The sequence below is a fragment of the Diceros bicornis genome, chromosome 2 (genome assembly GCF_020826845.1).
Source record: "Diceros bicornis minor isolate mBicDic1 chromosome 2, mDicBic1.mat.cur, whole genome shotgun sequence".
NCBI lineage: Eukaryota > Metazoa > Chordata > Mammalia > Perissodactyla > Rhinocerotidae > Diceros > Diceros bicornis.
Genome location: NC_080741.1, coordinates 84119166 through 84136983, shown reverse-complemented (window position 1 = coordinate 84136983; position 17818 = coordinate 84119166). Strand labels below are relative to the sequence as shown.

The window sequence follows — 17818 nt, the reverse complement described above, 5'->3', positions numbered from 1 at the left end:
CTCTGGCCCAACTCGAATGGCCCCAAAATGAGCAACAGATGCAAGCTGGGCCCTGAGTTTTGAATCTGGGACCTGAGAGGATGTGGGCCAGTCCATGTCAGGTGACTGAAGCTTAGCATTAGGAGGCTCTGGAGCTGCTAGCAGCCATGCTTCCTGCCTTGTTGAAGAAGCCCGTCTGCAAGGAGAGACCTGTTCCTGTTACTCCTGAACTGCAGCTTTTCCTAAGGTTTGCTCGATCAACCTTTCTTTCAATTGTGTTCAACGCTCCAGTGCTTCCATTTGCCTCTGATAATTCAATCTGGGTTTATGTCACTTGAAACCAATCGAGCCCTGAATAATTTAGAAAAGGTACCAGGAATGGAGAGTTGCAAGTGACCAAGTTTAAATGCAGAAAAGGATAAGATGAGGTGGGAGGGGAGGCCATAAGAAATACCCCAATCAGGGTGAAGAAATTCCCAATTGCTGCTACAAGGCAGTAAAACAATTGGTTTAATAAGTGTGAATGTTTAGGAGACTTAGGTAAGATTCAGATCATTGCAAAGCACTGTCTACTTCTTGCAACATTCCATAAGGGGCAAGAAAGAGAGATGCTTCAGTACAAGCTGGCCCATCAAGAAGCAGATAAGGAACAGCAGAAGTGTTACAAAACACCTTCAACGGAGCCCTCTTCTGCTTTTGGTCAGCAGTTTGAGTCCTTTTGAAATTCAAAGGCTGAATTTCCTGCTGCAAGCTGAAGTCAGGGTTGTTATGGAAATGGTGGGAGTCTGACAAATGGACAGAAATCTATGGGAAGAGCCATGGCCCTTAACAATGGCAAACGGAAGGTCCTGAACTCAGATTTTGGGCAGGGGAACCTTCCAGGGCTCCAGCAGAAGTCCTTAACTCAGTCCCAGAAGGATAAGCAGAGGCTCTTCAACAGCTCTTGGAGGCATTGACCTCCAGTTAGAAACAGAAACCTCGAGCGCTGAGTAGGTTTTAATGGCCAGACCCTTTGAATTATTTGGAACTGTCCCTTGCATTCAGATTCCACATCTTGGGCCGGCCTGTGGCTTAGCGGTTAAGTGCGCACGCTCCGCTGCTGGCGGCCCGGGTTCGGATCCTGGGGGTGCACCGACGCACCGCTTCTCCTGCCATGCTGAGGCCGTGTCCCACATACAGCAACTAGAAGGATGTGCAGCTATGCCATACAACTATCTACTGGGGCTTTGGGGGAAAATAAATAAATAAATAAATAAATAAATAAATAAATAAATAAATAAATAAATAAAAGATTCCACACCTTTAGAATGAGAGCATTGGATAAGATGATATCCAAAGTGTCCTCTTGGTTTTAACATTTTGTTTCCAGGTGATTAAATATAGTATAAAGCTTTATAATTTTCTTAAACACTGAGAATTCTCACTCTAAGCATTAAATTTAAGAGCCAACGTGGGGGTGAGAGCAATTAGGCACTTGCTTCTGAGTCTTTGTTCAATTCACTGTGCCATCTCAGACCACGAACTTGATTTCCTCACCGGGGTGAGGAAAATCTCCCATCTGCAGATGGGAATTTTGGATGCCTGTCTTCACAAAGCAGTGAGAAGGGAGAAGTGAAAGCCTTTTTACTACTCTTAAGAGAAGAAAAGATGCCTTGGAAATCTTAAGCAGGATTAGGGCAAAGCTCTCTCTGTAGCTCCAAGGTGACTTTACTTGTGGTTTTTCAGCACCAGTGATGCCATTTCTGACCCCACTCACTGTTCCCTGCAGTTTTCATGTCTGTAGAGAACACGCTTCCTAGTGGACACAGAACTGGCTTTGGAGGAAATGCCAGTGCCGGCTCCTCTCTGGCAGTTCTGATTCTCCCTTTTAGTGTCTGCCTCCCTATATCCCTGGATTCATCTTCCCCAAAGGCCTTACTCATAGCTAAACTTGTAAAATATTGAGCCATCATGATCAATTAGTTTCATCCTCTTTTCCTATGTGTGTAACTGCATCCAGACTCAAAAGAGATGACTTACTAATGGTGGCATTTGTAGGCATTGTGAATACGACAGTTGCAAAAAAAAAATCAGGGACATTGGTCATGCCAGGTGGCTGTCAAAACACACTTCCTATAGGCTCCATACACATGGACTGAATTAGGGTTTGGACTAACTGGGACCTTCTCTGTGAAGCCTGTCTGCCCTTGCCAGGTATAGATAGCAGCTCTTTCCCTTGTGCTCCCACAGCACTTTATAAGAATAATTATTTTCTTACTGTATAGAAATTAATTGTTAAAATTTATATGTCTCTGGCTGGAATAAAATTTTTGGAGATGGAGACTTTGACTTATTCATCTTTCTATTATGTGTCTTGTACACAGCAGGAATTCAGTAAATTTTTATAGAATGAATTAACGAATTATGTGAATGACTACATTCTGTTCTCCTCTTGAAGGAAAAATAATCTCATGCAGTTTAGAGGGAACCCCTGATCCTGAACTAGACTAGGCTGGCAAAGACATGCACTTGTGCGAGATGTATGATGCTCTTCACGCCAACACTGAAATGTGCAAAAGAATGCTCAGAGAGAGCCTACACTATTTCTTTAAAATTCAAGATGCCATATTAAAAGAATGTCAAAAGAACCAGTTAACTCAGTGAGCAAATACTGATTCACTCAGTTTATGTAGCACTGTGGCTGCCTACTTTTTTTTTTTTTTTTTTGTGAGGAGATCAGCCCTGTGCTAACATCTGCCAGTCCTCCTCTTTTTTTGCTGAGGAAGACTGGCCTTGGCCTAACATCCATGCCCATCTTCCTCTACTTTATATGGGACGCCGCCACAGCATGGCTTGCCAAGCAGTGCGTCGCTGCGTGCCTGGGATCCGAACCAGTGAACCCCGGGACGCCACAGCAGAGCACGCGCACTTAACCGCTTGCGCCACTGGGCCGGCCCCGTGGCTGCCTACTTTTTAACTGGTTATTGTTGCTTTAAATGAGACATTCTGTCCCGAGATGGCTCAGAGCTGGAGAGCTGAGCTGTGTAACTGACGGTAAGTTAAATCTCTGTGTGATTTCAGACATGCGAGAGGCAGTATGGTGTAGTTGTTAAGATCCCAGCAGACCTCAGAGCATCATTTCTAACTCACAGGGCTGTTGTAAGGCTTTGATATATTAATATATGTAAAGTGCTTAGAACAGTGTCTGGCACATAAGCACTATAAAAGTAAGCATCAGCTACTATTATTACATGTGACCTGGCTCAAGTCTACCAAACAACTAGTAAAACAGCCATTATCGATTAAATAAGGCTTGGTCTATGTTGGCACACTTCGTTTGCAATTTAATGGTTTCATTATTAACTGATGGCTATTGCCTTGATAAGAGGTTATTAGAACAGGCCTGTCAGGGTGACAAATCGTACCTGCATTTTCCTTTTTTTCCCTGCAAAGCCAATTACTCACTCTGTTTCTTATCAGACAAGGAGAACTAGGTAACCCATTATCTCCCTCTTTGCTTTGGCTGTCAGGAAACACAGAGTCACATTTCATGTTCAACTTGGGCAGTTTCCTTAGTTTAAGTTTCCTAAAATAATGACTTAAAAAAAAAAAAAAAAAACTTGGCTCTTATCCTTTTATTCTCATTCTAAAGGGTTTTCGGCTTAATTATTTCTATGGTTTTGAGTATAATTATTTTTAATCTTTTTTTGGAATCAGGCAGAATGTGCATAAATATAAAAACATATATTTGATTCTTGGTGCTGAACATCAGCCAAGACATGTGTCTGAGATGATACATTATATTTCTATGTATCACACACACCATAATCAATTCTCTAATTTTATAGAGGGCACTGAGACCCAGAGTGGAGAAGCTTAAAGTCACATAGTGTGTTAACAGTTGAGCCATAAGTAAAACAAATCTGACTTCCAGGCCTGTGTTCTTTCTAAAATGCCAAGATGCCTCTCTAGACCCCTGAAATAGAAAATAAGGGTGCAGAAATAGAAGTATAATGATGTACACCTGAAATTTATAAAATGTTATAAACCAATGTTACTGCAATAAACAAAAATAAATAAATAAATAGAAAAAGAAATATGGAAATAGGCACAAGAAAAAAAAGAAAATGAGGAAATGTGCTTCGAGTAGCCAATTTAAATTAAACTCTTGACATGTATTATTTTGTTGTAGCAAAATGGAGCACTGTTTTGAAAACATCAAGGCAACAGCTCAACAAAAAATCAAAGTTCTCTAAGAAATGTTTCTGTTGCAAAAATTCATTTACTGTTAAGGCATTTGATGTGTATTATTTACTTAGAATCATGGGCCAATTGCAAAACTAGGAAATCAAACCACTCATTCAACCAATGTATACTTATTGGTTACTTATTACGTGCCAGGCAATGTGCAAGGTCCTGAGGATGTGCTATCTAAGCTCCTTGATGACAAGGAGCTCAAGGTCTAGGGCAAATACTCAACACATGTTCTACTCCTTATTCTCTTAGGTGTTCATGACACACGTCACTAATTCATTATATGATCATCTTCCCTGCTTAGCCTGAAATTGGCCTCAAAAATCCTTCCCAGCACAACCCTACAAGTGGCCACAAGCAATTGATAAGAGGGGCACATGAACTGAAATCTGACATCCCTGAACTAGTATAGTTTCTATGTGCCTATTAAACGCTATGCAGCTGGGGGTTGGCAGGGGTGATGGCGAAAGGGGTAAAGAGGCACATATGTATGGTGACGGATGGAACCTAGACTTTTGGTGGTGAATACGATGCAATCTATACAGAAGTCGAAATATAATGATGTACACCTGAAATTTATATAATGTTATAAACCAATGTTACCTCAATAAAATAATAAATTTAAAAAAATGAAATAAAAAAATTCTACCAAAAAAGAAAGGAAAAAGAAAAATACTGTCATTGCAAGTGTTGGCAATGATATGGAGAAATTAGAACTCTAATAACCTGTTGGTGGGGTTGCAAGATGTTAGAATTTCTTTGGAAAACAGTTTGGCAGCTTCTTAAAAAATTAAAAATACACTTACACACCATTTTAGCCATTCCACTCCTAGGTCTTCACCTGAGAGAAAAGGAAATATATGTCTACACAAACACTGTACACAAGTAGCTTTATTTGTAACAGCCCCAAACTGGAAACAACTCAGATGTCCATCAACAGGTGAGTGGGTAAACAAATTGTGATCCCGCCATACAATAGAATACTACTCAGCAAAGAAAAGGAATAAACTCTTGGTACATGCAACAACATGGATGAATCTCACAATAATTACACTGAGTGAAAGTAACCAGATAAAAATGAGTATATACTCTAGAGTCCATTTATATAACCTCTAGAAAATACCAGCTAATCCATGATGACAGAAAGCAGAGCAGTGGTTGTCTGGGGAAGGGAGGAGGAAAGGCATGAGGACATGAGGAATCTTTGGGGGTGGTGGATGTGTTTGCTGTCTTAATTGCAGTGATGATTTCACAGGTGCCTACAAATGCCCAAACTTATCAAACTGTACAATTTAAATATGTGCAGTTTATTGTATGTCACTTATACCTCATTAAAGCTGTTTTAAAAAAATGCTATGCAATTGGAAGTTCTTATTGTATGTACTAGAACCCTGATTCCCCCCACTCAGAAAAGCAGAACATAAATTTTTTCATTCATTTAGCATTGGTTAAACTCCTGGGTGAAGATCAGTTCTTCTAAGCACTGTAAGAACTCTTGATAACGACTCATGAAACACCAATTAAGCCCCAATGAGAAGCATTTCTCTTTGACTCGAAATTTCCATTTCATACATTCATCCATTTCATAGAGGAAGCACAGCCCTCTATCTTATGTCTGTCATCACCCACAGCTGCCATCTGCTGCTGGAGAATCAAACAGAGTTGTTACACCACTCACTTCAAAGCAGTTGCTTATCATAGCCAGTGATTTACCAACTGAGACAAGAAGCAGTTACCGAAAATGCCGCCTCGTATAGTTCTTCCTGCTGGCAAGAGTTTGGAAAAAAATACTTCCGACCTCACCTCAAGGTGGACCCAAAGACAGCTGCAGGGCCTCCATTTTATAAACCTGGCATCTTTCCTCTCATTTGTTTAAGCTGTTTTCTTAGGGTTTGATCAAGGGAGAAAAAGCAGGAAGATGTCTTTTCCTTTTAATGGCTTTTACTGTGTCTTTAAACATTTTAATTATTGGTGATAAATGAGTAAAGAGCCTGTGAAGCCCTGCTTTGCAGAGGTGCCTTATTACCCCACAGCTGACCTTTCTTCAGCAGTGTGGAACAGTGTGTGTTGTTTTCTGGAAGGAGACATGTTGAAAGCTGACCTTTCTTTGTGCCCCAAAGTACATCTCCTTCAGAATGTTCAGACCTGTGGAGTGTCGTACACCAGTTACCCGCAATTGCAAATCAGTTCACCTCCAACACCTGGAACTCAGAGAGACCAAATACTTTTAGAAAAGAGGACAGATGCAGCACGAACAGAAAAAGGTGACATAACTTAGGGTTAAACAAGGAAGAGAACTTCACAAGCCTCTACTTCTTTTCATTACATTTTTAGGTCCAAACAGTGATTGTGTTTTTTTTAGTCAGCCGTGGTGGTCGGTACTGGGTGGAATAGAGAGAGAAACAGGCTCTTTTTCTGCCCTCAAGGGTTTAGATTGCCTAAGAAAGGCAAGACGTGGAAATGATAAGTTAAGTACCATGGGATTTAAATATCAGAAAATATAATGTTGCCAAAAGAATGACACAAAACACAGAGTTACCACACAATCCAGCAATTCCACTCCTAGGTATAGACCCAAAAGAAGTGAAAAGGTATATTCACACAACAACTTGTACACGAATGTTCACAGCAGAATTGTTCATAACAGCCCAAAAGTGGAAACAACCCAAATGTCTATCAACTGATGAACAGATCAACAAAATGTGCTATAGCCATACAACAGAATATTACTGGGCCTTAAAAAGGAATGGAGTTCTGACACATGCTACAAAATGGATGAGCCCCGAAAACATTATGCTAAGTGGAAGAAGCCAGTTACAAAAGACCACATATTATAAGATTCCATTCATATGACATGTCCAGATAAGGCAAACCTATAGAGACAGAAAGTAGATTAGTCATTGCCTGGGGCTGGGGGTTGGGGGTGGGATGGGGGAAATGAAGGCTGACTGCTAAAGAGTACACGGTTTCTTCTTCTTTTTTTAAATTTTATTTATTTATTTTTTCCCCCCAAAGCCCCAGTGGATAGTTGTATGTCATAGCTGCACATCCTTCTAGTTGCTGTATGTGGGACGCGGCCTCAGCATGGCCGGACAAGCGGTGCGTCGGTGCACACCCGGGATCTGAACCCGGGCCAACAGCAGCAGAGCACACACACTTAACCGCTAAGCCACGGGGCTGGCCCTACAAGGCTTCTTTTGAGGGTGATGAAAATGTTCAAAACAGTTCACAGTGACGGCTGCACAACTCTGTGAGTATATTGAAAAAAAACATTGAATTGTACATTTTAAAAGGGTAAATTGTAGGGTATGTGAATTATATCTTAATAAAGCTGTTATGAAAAAAAGAATAGTACAGACAATGCTGTCGAGGTGAAAGGAGGGATAAAGAATTTTTGTCTTGGATGGTTGGACACACAAGGACAGGTTAGGTATTTGAGTTAAGTTTTGAGGAGAAATCATTAACTGGAGGTGGGGGGATGGATAGGCACACAGTATGAGCCAAAAGACAGAGATGCTCTGGGACTGTAAGTAAACCGCTTTGGTTAGGGGGCGAGCCTTCTGTGGGGAACTAAGGAGAGGAGGCTGAGAATAGAGCTGCGGCCAGCTTGGGCTAAATCCGAGAGCCTGAAGATGGCCCCCGGTGAGGGCAGAATCCATCCAGCCCTACGAGTGCTGCTAGAGTCCTGGCCAACAAGGAACAACATGTTGACAGCCTCTTGGTCAGCCTCTCTCACAACTATTAGGAAAAATGGATGCCTCTGGAGGAAGGAACCGTGGGGAGGCTGCTTTCATATCTCTTCCAAAGGAGTATGTTGGAGGTCAGAAGATGCTTCAGACACCCTACTCTGAAGAAGGGGACGGCAAAGAGCCAGATGTGGGACACAAAAGAGCAGAAGAGGGGCACCTGGATGTCCAGGAGCCATCTGCCAGAAACTGATTACTCTGAACCAGGCTATTTCAGAATCGTCATCACTATGGCTTGGCGTGTGTGAGTCCTTACTGGATAAAGAGAAGGAACAAGTTCTGGGAGAAATTTTAGGATTTTAGTACTCAAGTGAAGTTCCACTTAAAAATCAATGACTTACTTCCTGAAAAGGCTCCAAAATTCAACAAGGCATCTAAGCATCTTCAGTTTCCAGGCCCAGTAAATGCTAGTTCCTCTTGCGTGAAAGAACACTCAGGTGTACCTCACTTTGCATGATGCATGGCTCCATACAGTAATTTCTTTCATTAAGCTATAGTCATGCACCGCATAACGACGTTTTGGTCAATGATGGACCGCATATCCGATGGTGGTCCCATATAGCCCAGGTGTGTAGTAGGCTATACCATCTAGGTTTGTGTAAGTACACTCTATGATGGCTGCACAACGACGAGATCACCTAACAATACATTTCTCAGAACATATCCCCGTCACTGAGTGACCCATGACTGTACTTAATTAGAATTTATACTTAAATAATTATACATAAGAGAAACGAGGCTGAACTTTTATAAATCAGTCTTTTCAGTAAGTCAGACTATTGTTCTGTTATGTTATGCTCTCTACTGTTTTGATAATTTCAAAACGAACAACTGCTAAAATATAGCTTCTTGGAGGCATGGTCTGAGTCTTATGCATGTTTGTATTCTCTATAGCAGTGCTTCCTAAAGAACTTTCTCCAATGATGGACATGTTCTAGAAATGCACTGTCCAATACAGTAGCCACCTGGCTATTGAGCACTTGAAATGGGGGTGGTGTGACTTAGGAACTGAAGTTTTAATTTTACTTAATTTTCATTAAGTCTAAATTTAAAGAGCCACATGTGGCTAGTGGCTGCCATAGTGGACAGAGCAGCCATATAGGATCCAGAACAATACCTTGTTCCTCATAAATGTTCAATAAATATCTGTTCGACTGAACAAGAATTGATGCAATAGACACATACTGAACTTCCTCTACACGCCAGGCACTCTGCTAGAAGTTGGGCATAAGTGAAACACTGCCCCTGACTCAGTTAGAACCCTTAACTGCAAGGGACAGAAAACCCAACCATGCTTTACTCAAGCCCAAATGGAACTTGTTGGCTCACACACCTAGAAGGACCAGGATAATGGTGCCTTCAGGGCAGCTGGGTTGAGGGCTTAGGGGATAACACTATGACCATCCTCACCCTCTTCTCCCTCTCTCAGCTCAGCTAGACTTTGCTCTCTTCCACGTGTGGTCTCCATGTGCAAACTGGCTCTCCACTCACATTCACTAGAAGGCGGCCCCAGACCAGAGCTCATGCTGGCAAAGCTCCAAGTCCTGATCCCAGCCTCCCAGCCAAAGTCTCATTAGATCTCACAGGTTACGACTGAGGCACATGCCCATTTCTGAACCAATCAGATGGCCAGGGAAACGTGACACGTTGACTGTCTTGGGCCTCAATTACATGCTCTAACCTTGAGTCAAGGGTGGAGCCAACTCCACCAGAAAAGCACATGGGATGAGAGTGAGGTCCTGGATGGTCTCTCAGAGTAAATTCAAGGTAATTGTTAGGGAAGAGGAGATTTTGCTAGGCAGCAAAAACAACAGATATCCATTCTAGTCTCTATTTTAAAGAGCTCAGTGTCTCTCTAGGGAAATCTTAAATAAAAATGCGGGTCAGATCTGCTGGCCAGATAGTGAAAAAAATACCATCTAAAAGAAAAAGCTCAACTTGGCAAGATCCAGGGTGAAATGATAGTAACATTTATTTACAGAGAATTTCCTCTGGTGTTGTCTACCTTTTTGTAGATAATTCTCATAAAACCCTTCTGGGAAAGGCTACATCTACGAAGTCTAGAAACCTTTAGGATGGAGCAGCCAGCTGACCAGGCCCTGCTGCCTGTAGCCTTCCTTGCCTGCCTTAATTTCAGATTCCAGATGTCTCCTTCTGTGCTCCCGTTTCTGAGCACACCAAGGGTATGCTCAGACCTTAGAAGTCCTGACATGTGTGGATGCTGGCGGAGCAGACGCGGCACAGCCCACCCAGGGAAAGGACACACAACTGCCAACTCACACGATGCAACGTGAATTGTCTATTTTCATAAGGGCTACTCCAAGAGAGATTATTTGTGGGCAGGATGACTCATGAGAGAGACAAATGAATTCGCCCCACAGAGAAGACAAAGAGCTTCGAACATCACTAAAATGAGAAAAATTAGCCAAAACAGCTGCAGCACTTTAGTGTCTTTTAAATAGCCTCCTTCTGCCTACTTCTCCACCCTCTTCTAGCTGTTCTCTCTCACTCATTAAATACTGACTGAGGTTTTGCTTTTCTTGGCTCAAAGGGCCAGCGGAGGCTGGGAAATTTTCTTTTTAGCAAGCATATCTTTTTATCTCTCTGAGTTTTCTGGTATTATCTTCTGTGACGATGATTCTGGATTACTCTGAGAATTACTCTAAAACTTCTCGGTTTGTTTCTAGGTGGAAAAAGAGTTAATAAACCTTGTGGACAGGACTTTCCATACTTCCAGGACATTAAGTGCTCAGGCCACATGGTAAGAAGGCCCCTGACTCCACTTGTCCTCCTCTCCTGGGAATCCAGGAACTCTCAGCCCTCGCAACATCAAACTGACCACACCTTCTCTTACTGTACAAGGTGTCTTCCATTTTGAGTGCGGCTCTCTTTAGGCCTGGTGGACAGAGCTGTAGATACTCCATTCTTGGTAAGAAAGGAGGGGTTATTTGTTTCCAGGATCCTTCCTGGGTTTTCACAGATGGCTCAGTTCAGCAGTAAGTGGGTCTGTCCCTCACTGGACTGCTCCTGCGCTTGCTGGAGCCCAGGAGACCCTGCACTTCCAACGGACAAGAACTGGTCCTCCCTTGGGTCTGCAGCTGGCACACAGTAGGTGCTTAGTGAATGCTGGTGAACTGCGGAATATTTTTGGTAACTTCAAGATGCTACTGTGCATAAAAAACACTAAAGAATATGGGACTGAACACTAATATCTTCAATATCTGTGTTCCAGAGAAGTGTTCATCTCTTCTACTTTATTCTGTAAACCTCAGTCCCCCAATTCTAACAAATTCTCAACCCTAAGGCGACTCAAGTTTTAATATGGTCTTTATTATGGATCTCAAGCCTATGTAAACTAGTTAACTGGTTATGTAAATATAAGCTAGTTAACTGGTCCTACATTCCTCAAGGGCTAACACCAAATGACTCTGGTAGGTCAGATTAGTATGAATGAATTTGTTTTTCAGAATACCCCTAGTCTTTTCCCTACTACATCTTTTACTTAATGTCTAGTGGGCCTTTTTATGGTTTTCACCTTCTCATTCATTCATTTTTAAAATAAATGTATTGAGATATGATTCACACTCCACATAATTCACCCATTTAAAGTGTACAATTCAGTGGTTTTAGTATATTCACAGAGTTGTGTCACCATCACTACTAATTCCAGGACATTTTCATCATTCCCCAAAGAAACCCAGTACCCATTAGCAGTCACTCCCTATTTTCCCCCAACTCTCCCCTCAACCCCTAACCCCACCAGCTCCTGGCAACCACTCATCTACTTTATGTCCTCATAGATTGCCTATTTTGGATATTTCATATAAATAGAATCCCATTCATTTTTAAAAAACAAAACATTTATTATATTTTCTGTGTATATCCACTGTGATGCCAGATGCTGGAATCATAAACTTGAGTGAAATCTAGTGCCTGCCTTCTAGTTACTCACAGTCCAACAATAAACATTTGCTGAGTGCGGAACTCCCAGGGTTTTCTCTTGGGCACAAAAGCCACACTCATATTAGCTGGCAGAGGCCCCTTGTGCCAGTGGGATACTTAGGCCAAGAGACCCATCATTCCCTTTGGGTTCAACTTCACTGGGTAGAAGTCACCCAGCGTTCCATCTCACAAGCTGATCAGGCCTACACATGTCTACCTTTACTCCTATTTGATCAGGCCCCTGTATCTGACCTGCTCTTTTCAAAAGATACCCTCCTTGGTAAAGACTAAGAAGTTTTGATTTGTTTTTAAATGCACCCAATTTGTCTTTTTCTTTCCATTAAGATCAAAGGAATATTTTCCCCGGGTTTCCAACAAGGTATTTGAGATTTTCCTGTGCGATAATGGCTGTACTTAGCACACAGAGGAGGGTATATTGAGGTCTCTCTGCGGATCTTGAAAATAAGGTTAGCCTTAGAGAATGGAATTAGTAAGAAGTGACATGCCCTGGAGGACATCAGCCATGTGTGGAAGTTAGTCATCTGAAGAGACTGTAGAAAGCAGTTGAGGAGATTGGGAATTTCCAGCTTCAACCAAAATGACAAAAGAGTGATCTCAGGAGATATATAAGAAAGCTAAAACTTACATAAATTGAGAAGATTGTTCATAGATGGTAGCAGGGCCCATGTGGAGATTGGAAAGAGGGAGTCCAGAATTTGTGCAAGAATTTGTTAGTGTCTCTGCCACTGTCCAGAAATTAGCAAGGTGATCTCACTGGAAAGCAGATCCCTTCAGTATCTGAGGTATCATAACTCCTGAGGTGACCATGAAATCTTCTAATTACCAAGTGTCCCCCCACGTACATATGGGGAGTGGCAGACAGGACAAATTAAACAGCTTAGTTTATACATCAATCTCTTATGAGTTTGGCTATTGTGAGTTAGTCCCTGAAAATCTTCATGCTCTGGCAAAACTGTTTCTCACCTGAAGAGGTAGGACCCGTGGACCATGACGATCTACCAAAGCATAGATCTGGAGAACAGAGCTTTGGTGAATGTGAAAAACGTGGCCACCATATGAAGTCCTGTCATTTAGAAGAGGAATTCAACTAGCTACAGGAAGGCCCAACTAATAGAGGCACTACAAAGAAGTAGTTAAGAACAAATGCTCTGGAGCCAAACTACTTGGCTCCAAAACTTACTAGCTACATGAACTTGGGCAACTTACCTAGCTCCACATATCTCAATTTCCTCATCTGTGAAATAAAGTGGTTGTTAAGGTTAAATGAGATAATCCAAGTAAATGCTTAGTACAACATCTGGAACATAAGTGTTCTCAGAAGTTAGCCACCGCACCTTCACAGTCCAAAGAAGGAAGAGACTACCATATGAGATGGGGAGCCCCCCAGAGTGCAAGTTAAGGGAGAGATTTGTCAATTGAGGGCCAAATACAAACTCGATGCTGTTGAATTTACTTCAACTCCAGGACTTCCAATTGGCTCCCATGCCCCTTAAACTCTAACATACAATTCAAAACAAAAATGTGGTCTCTGATGTGTTTTTCACGTAAAGCTGTTCTTTTTTCTTTTTTTCCATTCAACCAACATGCACTTTTCTGAGTACTTCTGTACAAAGCACCTGTTGGCCGATGAGAATACAAAGAGGGAAAGGCGGTCCTTCCCCTCAAGAAGCTGAACATCTAAATGAGAAGAGAGGATTAAAAAACCACCTAGTGACGTAAACTGTTAAAAAAGAAATTACAAGACCCAAAGTGGAGGCATTTGCCCCCATAACAGCAAATCAAGACTTAATTGCGGTTTCAACCTCTCCCAGAAATGTGACCTTGGAACAGCCACCTGAACTTTCCCGATTAGCACTAGAGAGGTCATCTGCATGGTAAGACCCCTGCCTTCCCTTCCCCAAAAGAAGATGACCTGGCCTGAAACAATCCTTTCTTTTCTTTCACTAACAACCTCCTTGCCCCACCCTTCTGCCTAGAAAAACCTTCCATTTTGTACAACTCCTTCGAGTATTCTCTTCTTGTAGATGGGATGCTGTCAGATTCATGAATCATTGAATAAAGCCAATTAGAGCTTCAAATTTACTTGGTTGAATTTTGTGTTTTAACAGATTGGGTGGCAGTGGTGGGATCCGAAGTGAGCTTCCGGCAGCATTTGGGGACACCATGAAACACAGGTGTGGTACTCACGAACCCTTTTTGAGTTTACTGCCTTTCCTGCAGTTTCTGAGGGCCATGGGTAAGTTCCTCTCAGTTTGAGCTCTGCTCTCTTTGTGTTGAAGCTCCGATCTAATTGGCTTTTCAGTCTGCAATTCCCAGGTTTTTGAGTGGAAAACCCCAGCCCTTGATTCTGTCCCCAGGTTCCATGTTAGGAACTGCTGGTAGTTTAGTCTGCAGTTCCCCATTTGTCTGCATTCCTTCCCCAGATTCCATGGTGGAGACTGCTGGTGACAGCTGCAGTTCTCCATTTGTTTGGAAAGTCCACAATTCCCATTCTTTGAGGTCTGCTGTTTCAATCCTTTCCCCAGTCCTGGTTCTTTGGTTACTGCTGGTGGCCACAGTTCTGTTTCCTCGATTACTGTTGGTTTCTGTGAATGTGCACATGAGGTAAAGGCTATTGCTAAATGGGAATCTCGGAAGCCAAAAAGCCACAAAAATTGGTGGGCACGGGTTGAGCATTTAAAGGCTGTTAGAGGGCTCGCCACCTCAAGGAGACTCCTGTAATAGGACAAGTTGGTTACAGAACAGGTCACATTGACACTGGGTCAACCCCCGAACATCACAGAAATTTCCACGCAATGAGGTACACTGTAAAACACTCCACATTCCCAACCCTATGGCATGTCCCTCTTAAGTATTAGTTTGGCTCCAAGAAACCCAAAGGCCTAGCGACAAGAAATGGGATCCCTTATATCCAGAGTTGAATGCACCATATTCCAGCACATCTGCTTAAGAACTACAGTCCCAGAAGCTACAAATATTTAACAAAATGGCAAAATTTTACTAAAGACAACCTAGAATTACAATGGCCATCATGAGGAACATTCCAATTAGATAGATCGCTCATTTAAGAAATGTACTTGAGAGCAAGGGATCCCAAGGTGAACAAACAGAATGGGATGCCTACTTTAACCGGTATACAGAAGCTTACAAAAGCCTTCAAGATTCCAAAATACCTTCATTGAAAGATTCATTGCAAAAGGTTAATGAAAAATTAGAGACACAGAAGGTATGTAAAACACCACCTAGGCCTCCCTCATTATATCCTCCTAGGGGTCTATCATCAAAATGATGGCCTAGAGGTCAATGTTTCGATTGTAATCAACTGGGAGACTGAAAAAGAGATTGTCCTCAAAGGCTCTATGTCAGTTCTTCAACACCAACTTGAATGGTCCCATGTGGGCCCCTCCCAGAGTTGACAAACCTCTGAGGGATTTTCTTTTTGGTAAACTGATAGGTTATTCCCTTAAATAGCCAGGGGAAACTAAACTTATTCAAAGACTGATAGGAATTGTTTTTAGGCCTTCTCCCTTAAGCTAAATGTACCCAGAAAGGGGCAAAAAATTGCAAAATAGGTGGATGGGTGTGTCAGCCTTTTTGATATCATTTAGGCAGCAACTCAGTTCTTCCAGGAACTGAAAATAACTGTCTTTGCCTTGCAAATCTCTACAAAACCAGAAATGCGGCTCTAGAACTAACTCAAAAGCTCACCTATCTTTACCATCCCCGAAATCTCCCCAATCATCTCAAAATACTGTGGATATTGGGATGTTAGAATTGTCTGCACTTAAAAATTTAAATTACTTGTGATAATAGGCAAATATGCCCCCAAAACTCCATCTTGGAGAAAACTTGAATACTTGTCTCTGTGCCTTTGTAATATACATTTTCTACCCCCATCTGCTTTAGGTACTAAGAGCCACTCTTTGAAATGCAAACTTTAGGGAAAAGTTTCTGATCAGAAGCAAAAAAAAAAAAAAGGAAGTATTTGGAAATTGGGTAAATGAAAAATCTTCTGTCTTCTCCATAAATATTAGTACCTATAAGGTCTCTGTTTGCATATGTCTGTATGTTTCTATATATGTATGTTGTAGATGTGGGATATATATATTTTTCACATCCAGATGGTATTGCCAAAATTAATTTGTAAAATAGTTCTATTTAACTGGCTTAAAGAAAATTAAAGCACTTATATAAATGAAACTCTCAGAAATAGAATAAAAACTAGCCCAAATGAATTTCAAGTTCATGTGATCTGGTAAGTTATTAAGTGTTAAAGCTAGTTTAAGTTCGTTGGTTTAATTAAAACAGACATATCTTTAGAGTTATCAGTATTAAATATAATCTTTTTATTCTACCTAGGTTTACTAGTCAAATTCGTTTTATCTCTGTTGCAAATTTATCAACCAAAATAAATAACTTAGAATGCCGGCTGATTTTGTCTAATGTCTCATGAAGTTTTTGTGAGTAATTTGATTGTTAAAACAAATAAATTTAATAGATGTAAATGGGATAAAAGCTTTTAGGCAGACGTTTTTTAATAGTTTCCCCAAACCTTTTTGGTAACCTGAAATCTTTGAATTTTTTTAAGTTAAATGATGGGAATTCATTGACTGTCTAGATTATTTCCAAATAAGATAAAATGCTGAAACATTAATTGCTGAACAAGTCTAAATTTACCTACTTTTGACTTCTTATCACAGAGAAACTAAAGATATTTGGGTCTATTAGTAAACATGCTTTATGCTATGTTAAAAAGCATATTTCTAAAAATTATACAAGGTATTTATAAAATCTGCCAAGCCACAAAATGCTAATATAAAAGACAGTTCACAACCATTTACTTCCTAGTTAAGGTTTCTAAGGGTTAAGAATTTTAATTAATATATGTAATTAAAGCTACTAGAAATAATAAGGGAAACACAACTCTGTCGGCAAGGAAAGTAGGATGTGTTTTTGTTTTTTTAAAAAAAAAGAGGTATGGAGATGTATTTTCGTTAAGGGAAATGAGAGTAATTTTGTCTAAACCAGAACTTCCAGTTATGAAGGACAAACTAAATTTGTACAAAAAGCTAGAGATGGGGGTGGGGGGGGTGAGAGAGAGGAAGGGAAAGGGAGGGAGAGGGAGAGAGGGAGAGGGAGAGAGGGAGGGAGAGGGAGAGGGAAGGAGAGAGAGAGAGAGGGAGAGGGAGGAGAGAGATAGAGTGAGGGAGGGAGAGAGAGGGAGGGAGAGGGTGAGGGAGGGAGGGAGAGGGAGGGAGGGAGAGAGAGAGAGAGGGACAGGGAGAGGGAGGGAGGGAGAGAGGGAGAGGGAGAGAGAGGGAGGGAGAGAGAGGGAGGGAGGGAGAGAGGGAGGGAGAGAGAGGGAGAGAGAGAGGGAGGGAGAGAGAGGGAGGGAGAGAGGGGGGAGAGAGAGAGGGAGGAAGAAAGGGAGGGAGAGAGGGAGAGGGAGGGAGGGAGAGAGAGGGAGGGAGGGAGAGAGAGAGAGGGAGGGAGAGAGAGAGAGGGAGAGAGAGGGAGAGGGAGGGAGAGAGGGAGGGAGAGAGAGGGAGAGAGAGAGGGAGGGAGAGAGAGGGAGGGAGAGAGGGGGGAGAGAGAGAGGGAGGAAGAAAGGGAGGGAGAGAGGGAGAGGGAGGGAGGGAGAGAGAGGGAGGGAGGGAGAGAGAGAGAGGGAGGGAGAGAGAGAGAGGGAGAGAGAGGGAGAGGGAGGGAGAGAGAGGGAGGGAGGAGGAGAGAGAGAGGGAGGGAGGGGGAGGGAGAGAGGGAGGGAGAGAGGGAGGGAAAGGGAGAGAGAGAGAGGGAGGGAAAGGGAGAGAGAGAGAGGGAGGGAGAGAGGGAGAGAGAGGGAGAGGGAGAAAGGGAGGGAGAGAGAGAGGGAGGGAGAGAGAGGGAGGGAGAGA

At 42.1% G+C, this 17818-nt stretch overlaps 1 protein-coding gene across 3 annotated transcripts in view; it reads right to left on the bottom strand.

Moving 5' to 3' along the window:
- ATG7 (autophagy related 7) overlaps positions 1 to 17818 on the bottom strand; it is a 252183-nt gene that overhangs the window by 87587 nt on the left and 146778 nt on the right. Inside the window, exon 19 of one of the 3 annotated variants that reach the window (XM_058565039.1) lies at positions 4072 to 6413. The exons of the other annotated variants lie outside the window; for them this stretch is intronic. Within the exon in view, the coding sequence (XP_058421022.1) occupies positions 6396 to 6413 (18 nt within the window). The 3' untranslated portion in view covers positions 4072 to 6395. Of the gene's footprint in view, positions 1 to 4071; positions 6414 to 17818 lie in introns of those variants that run through there. 3 annotated transcript variants of the gene reach the window in all.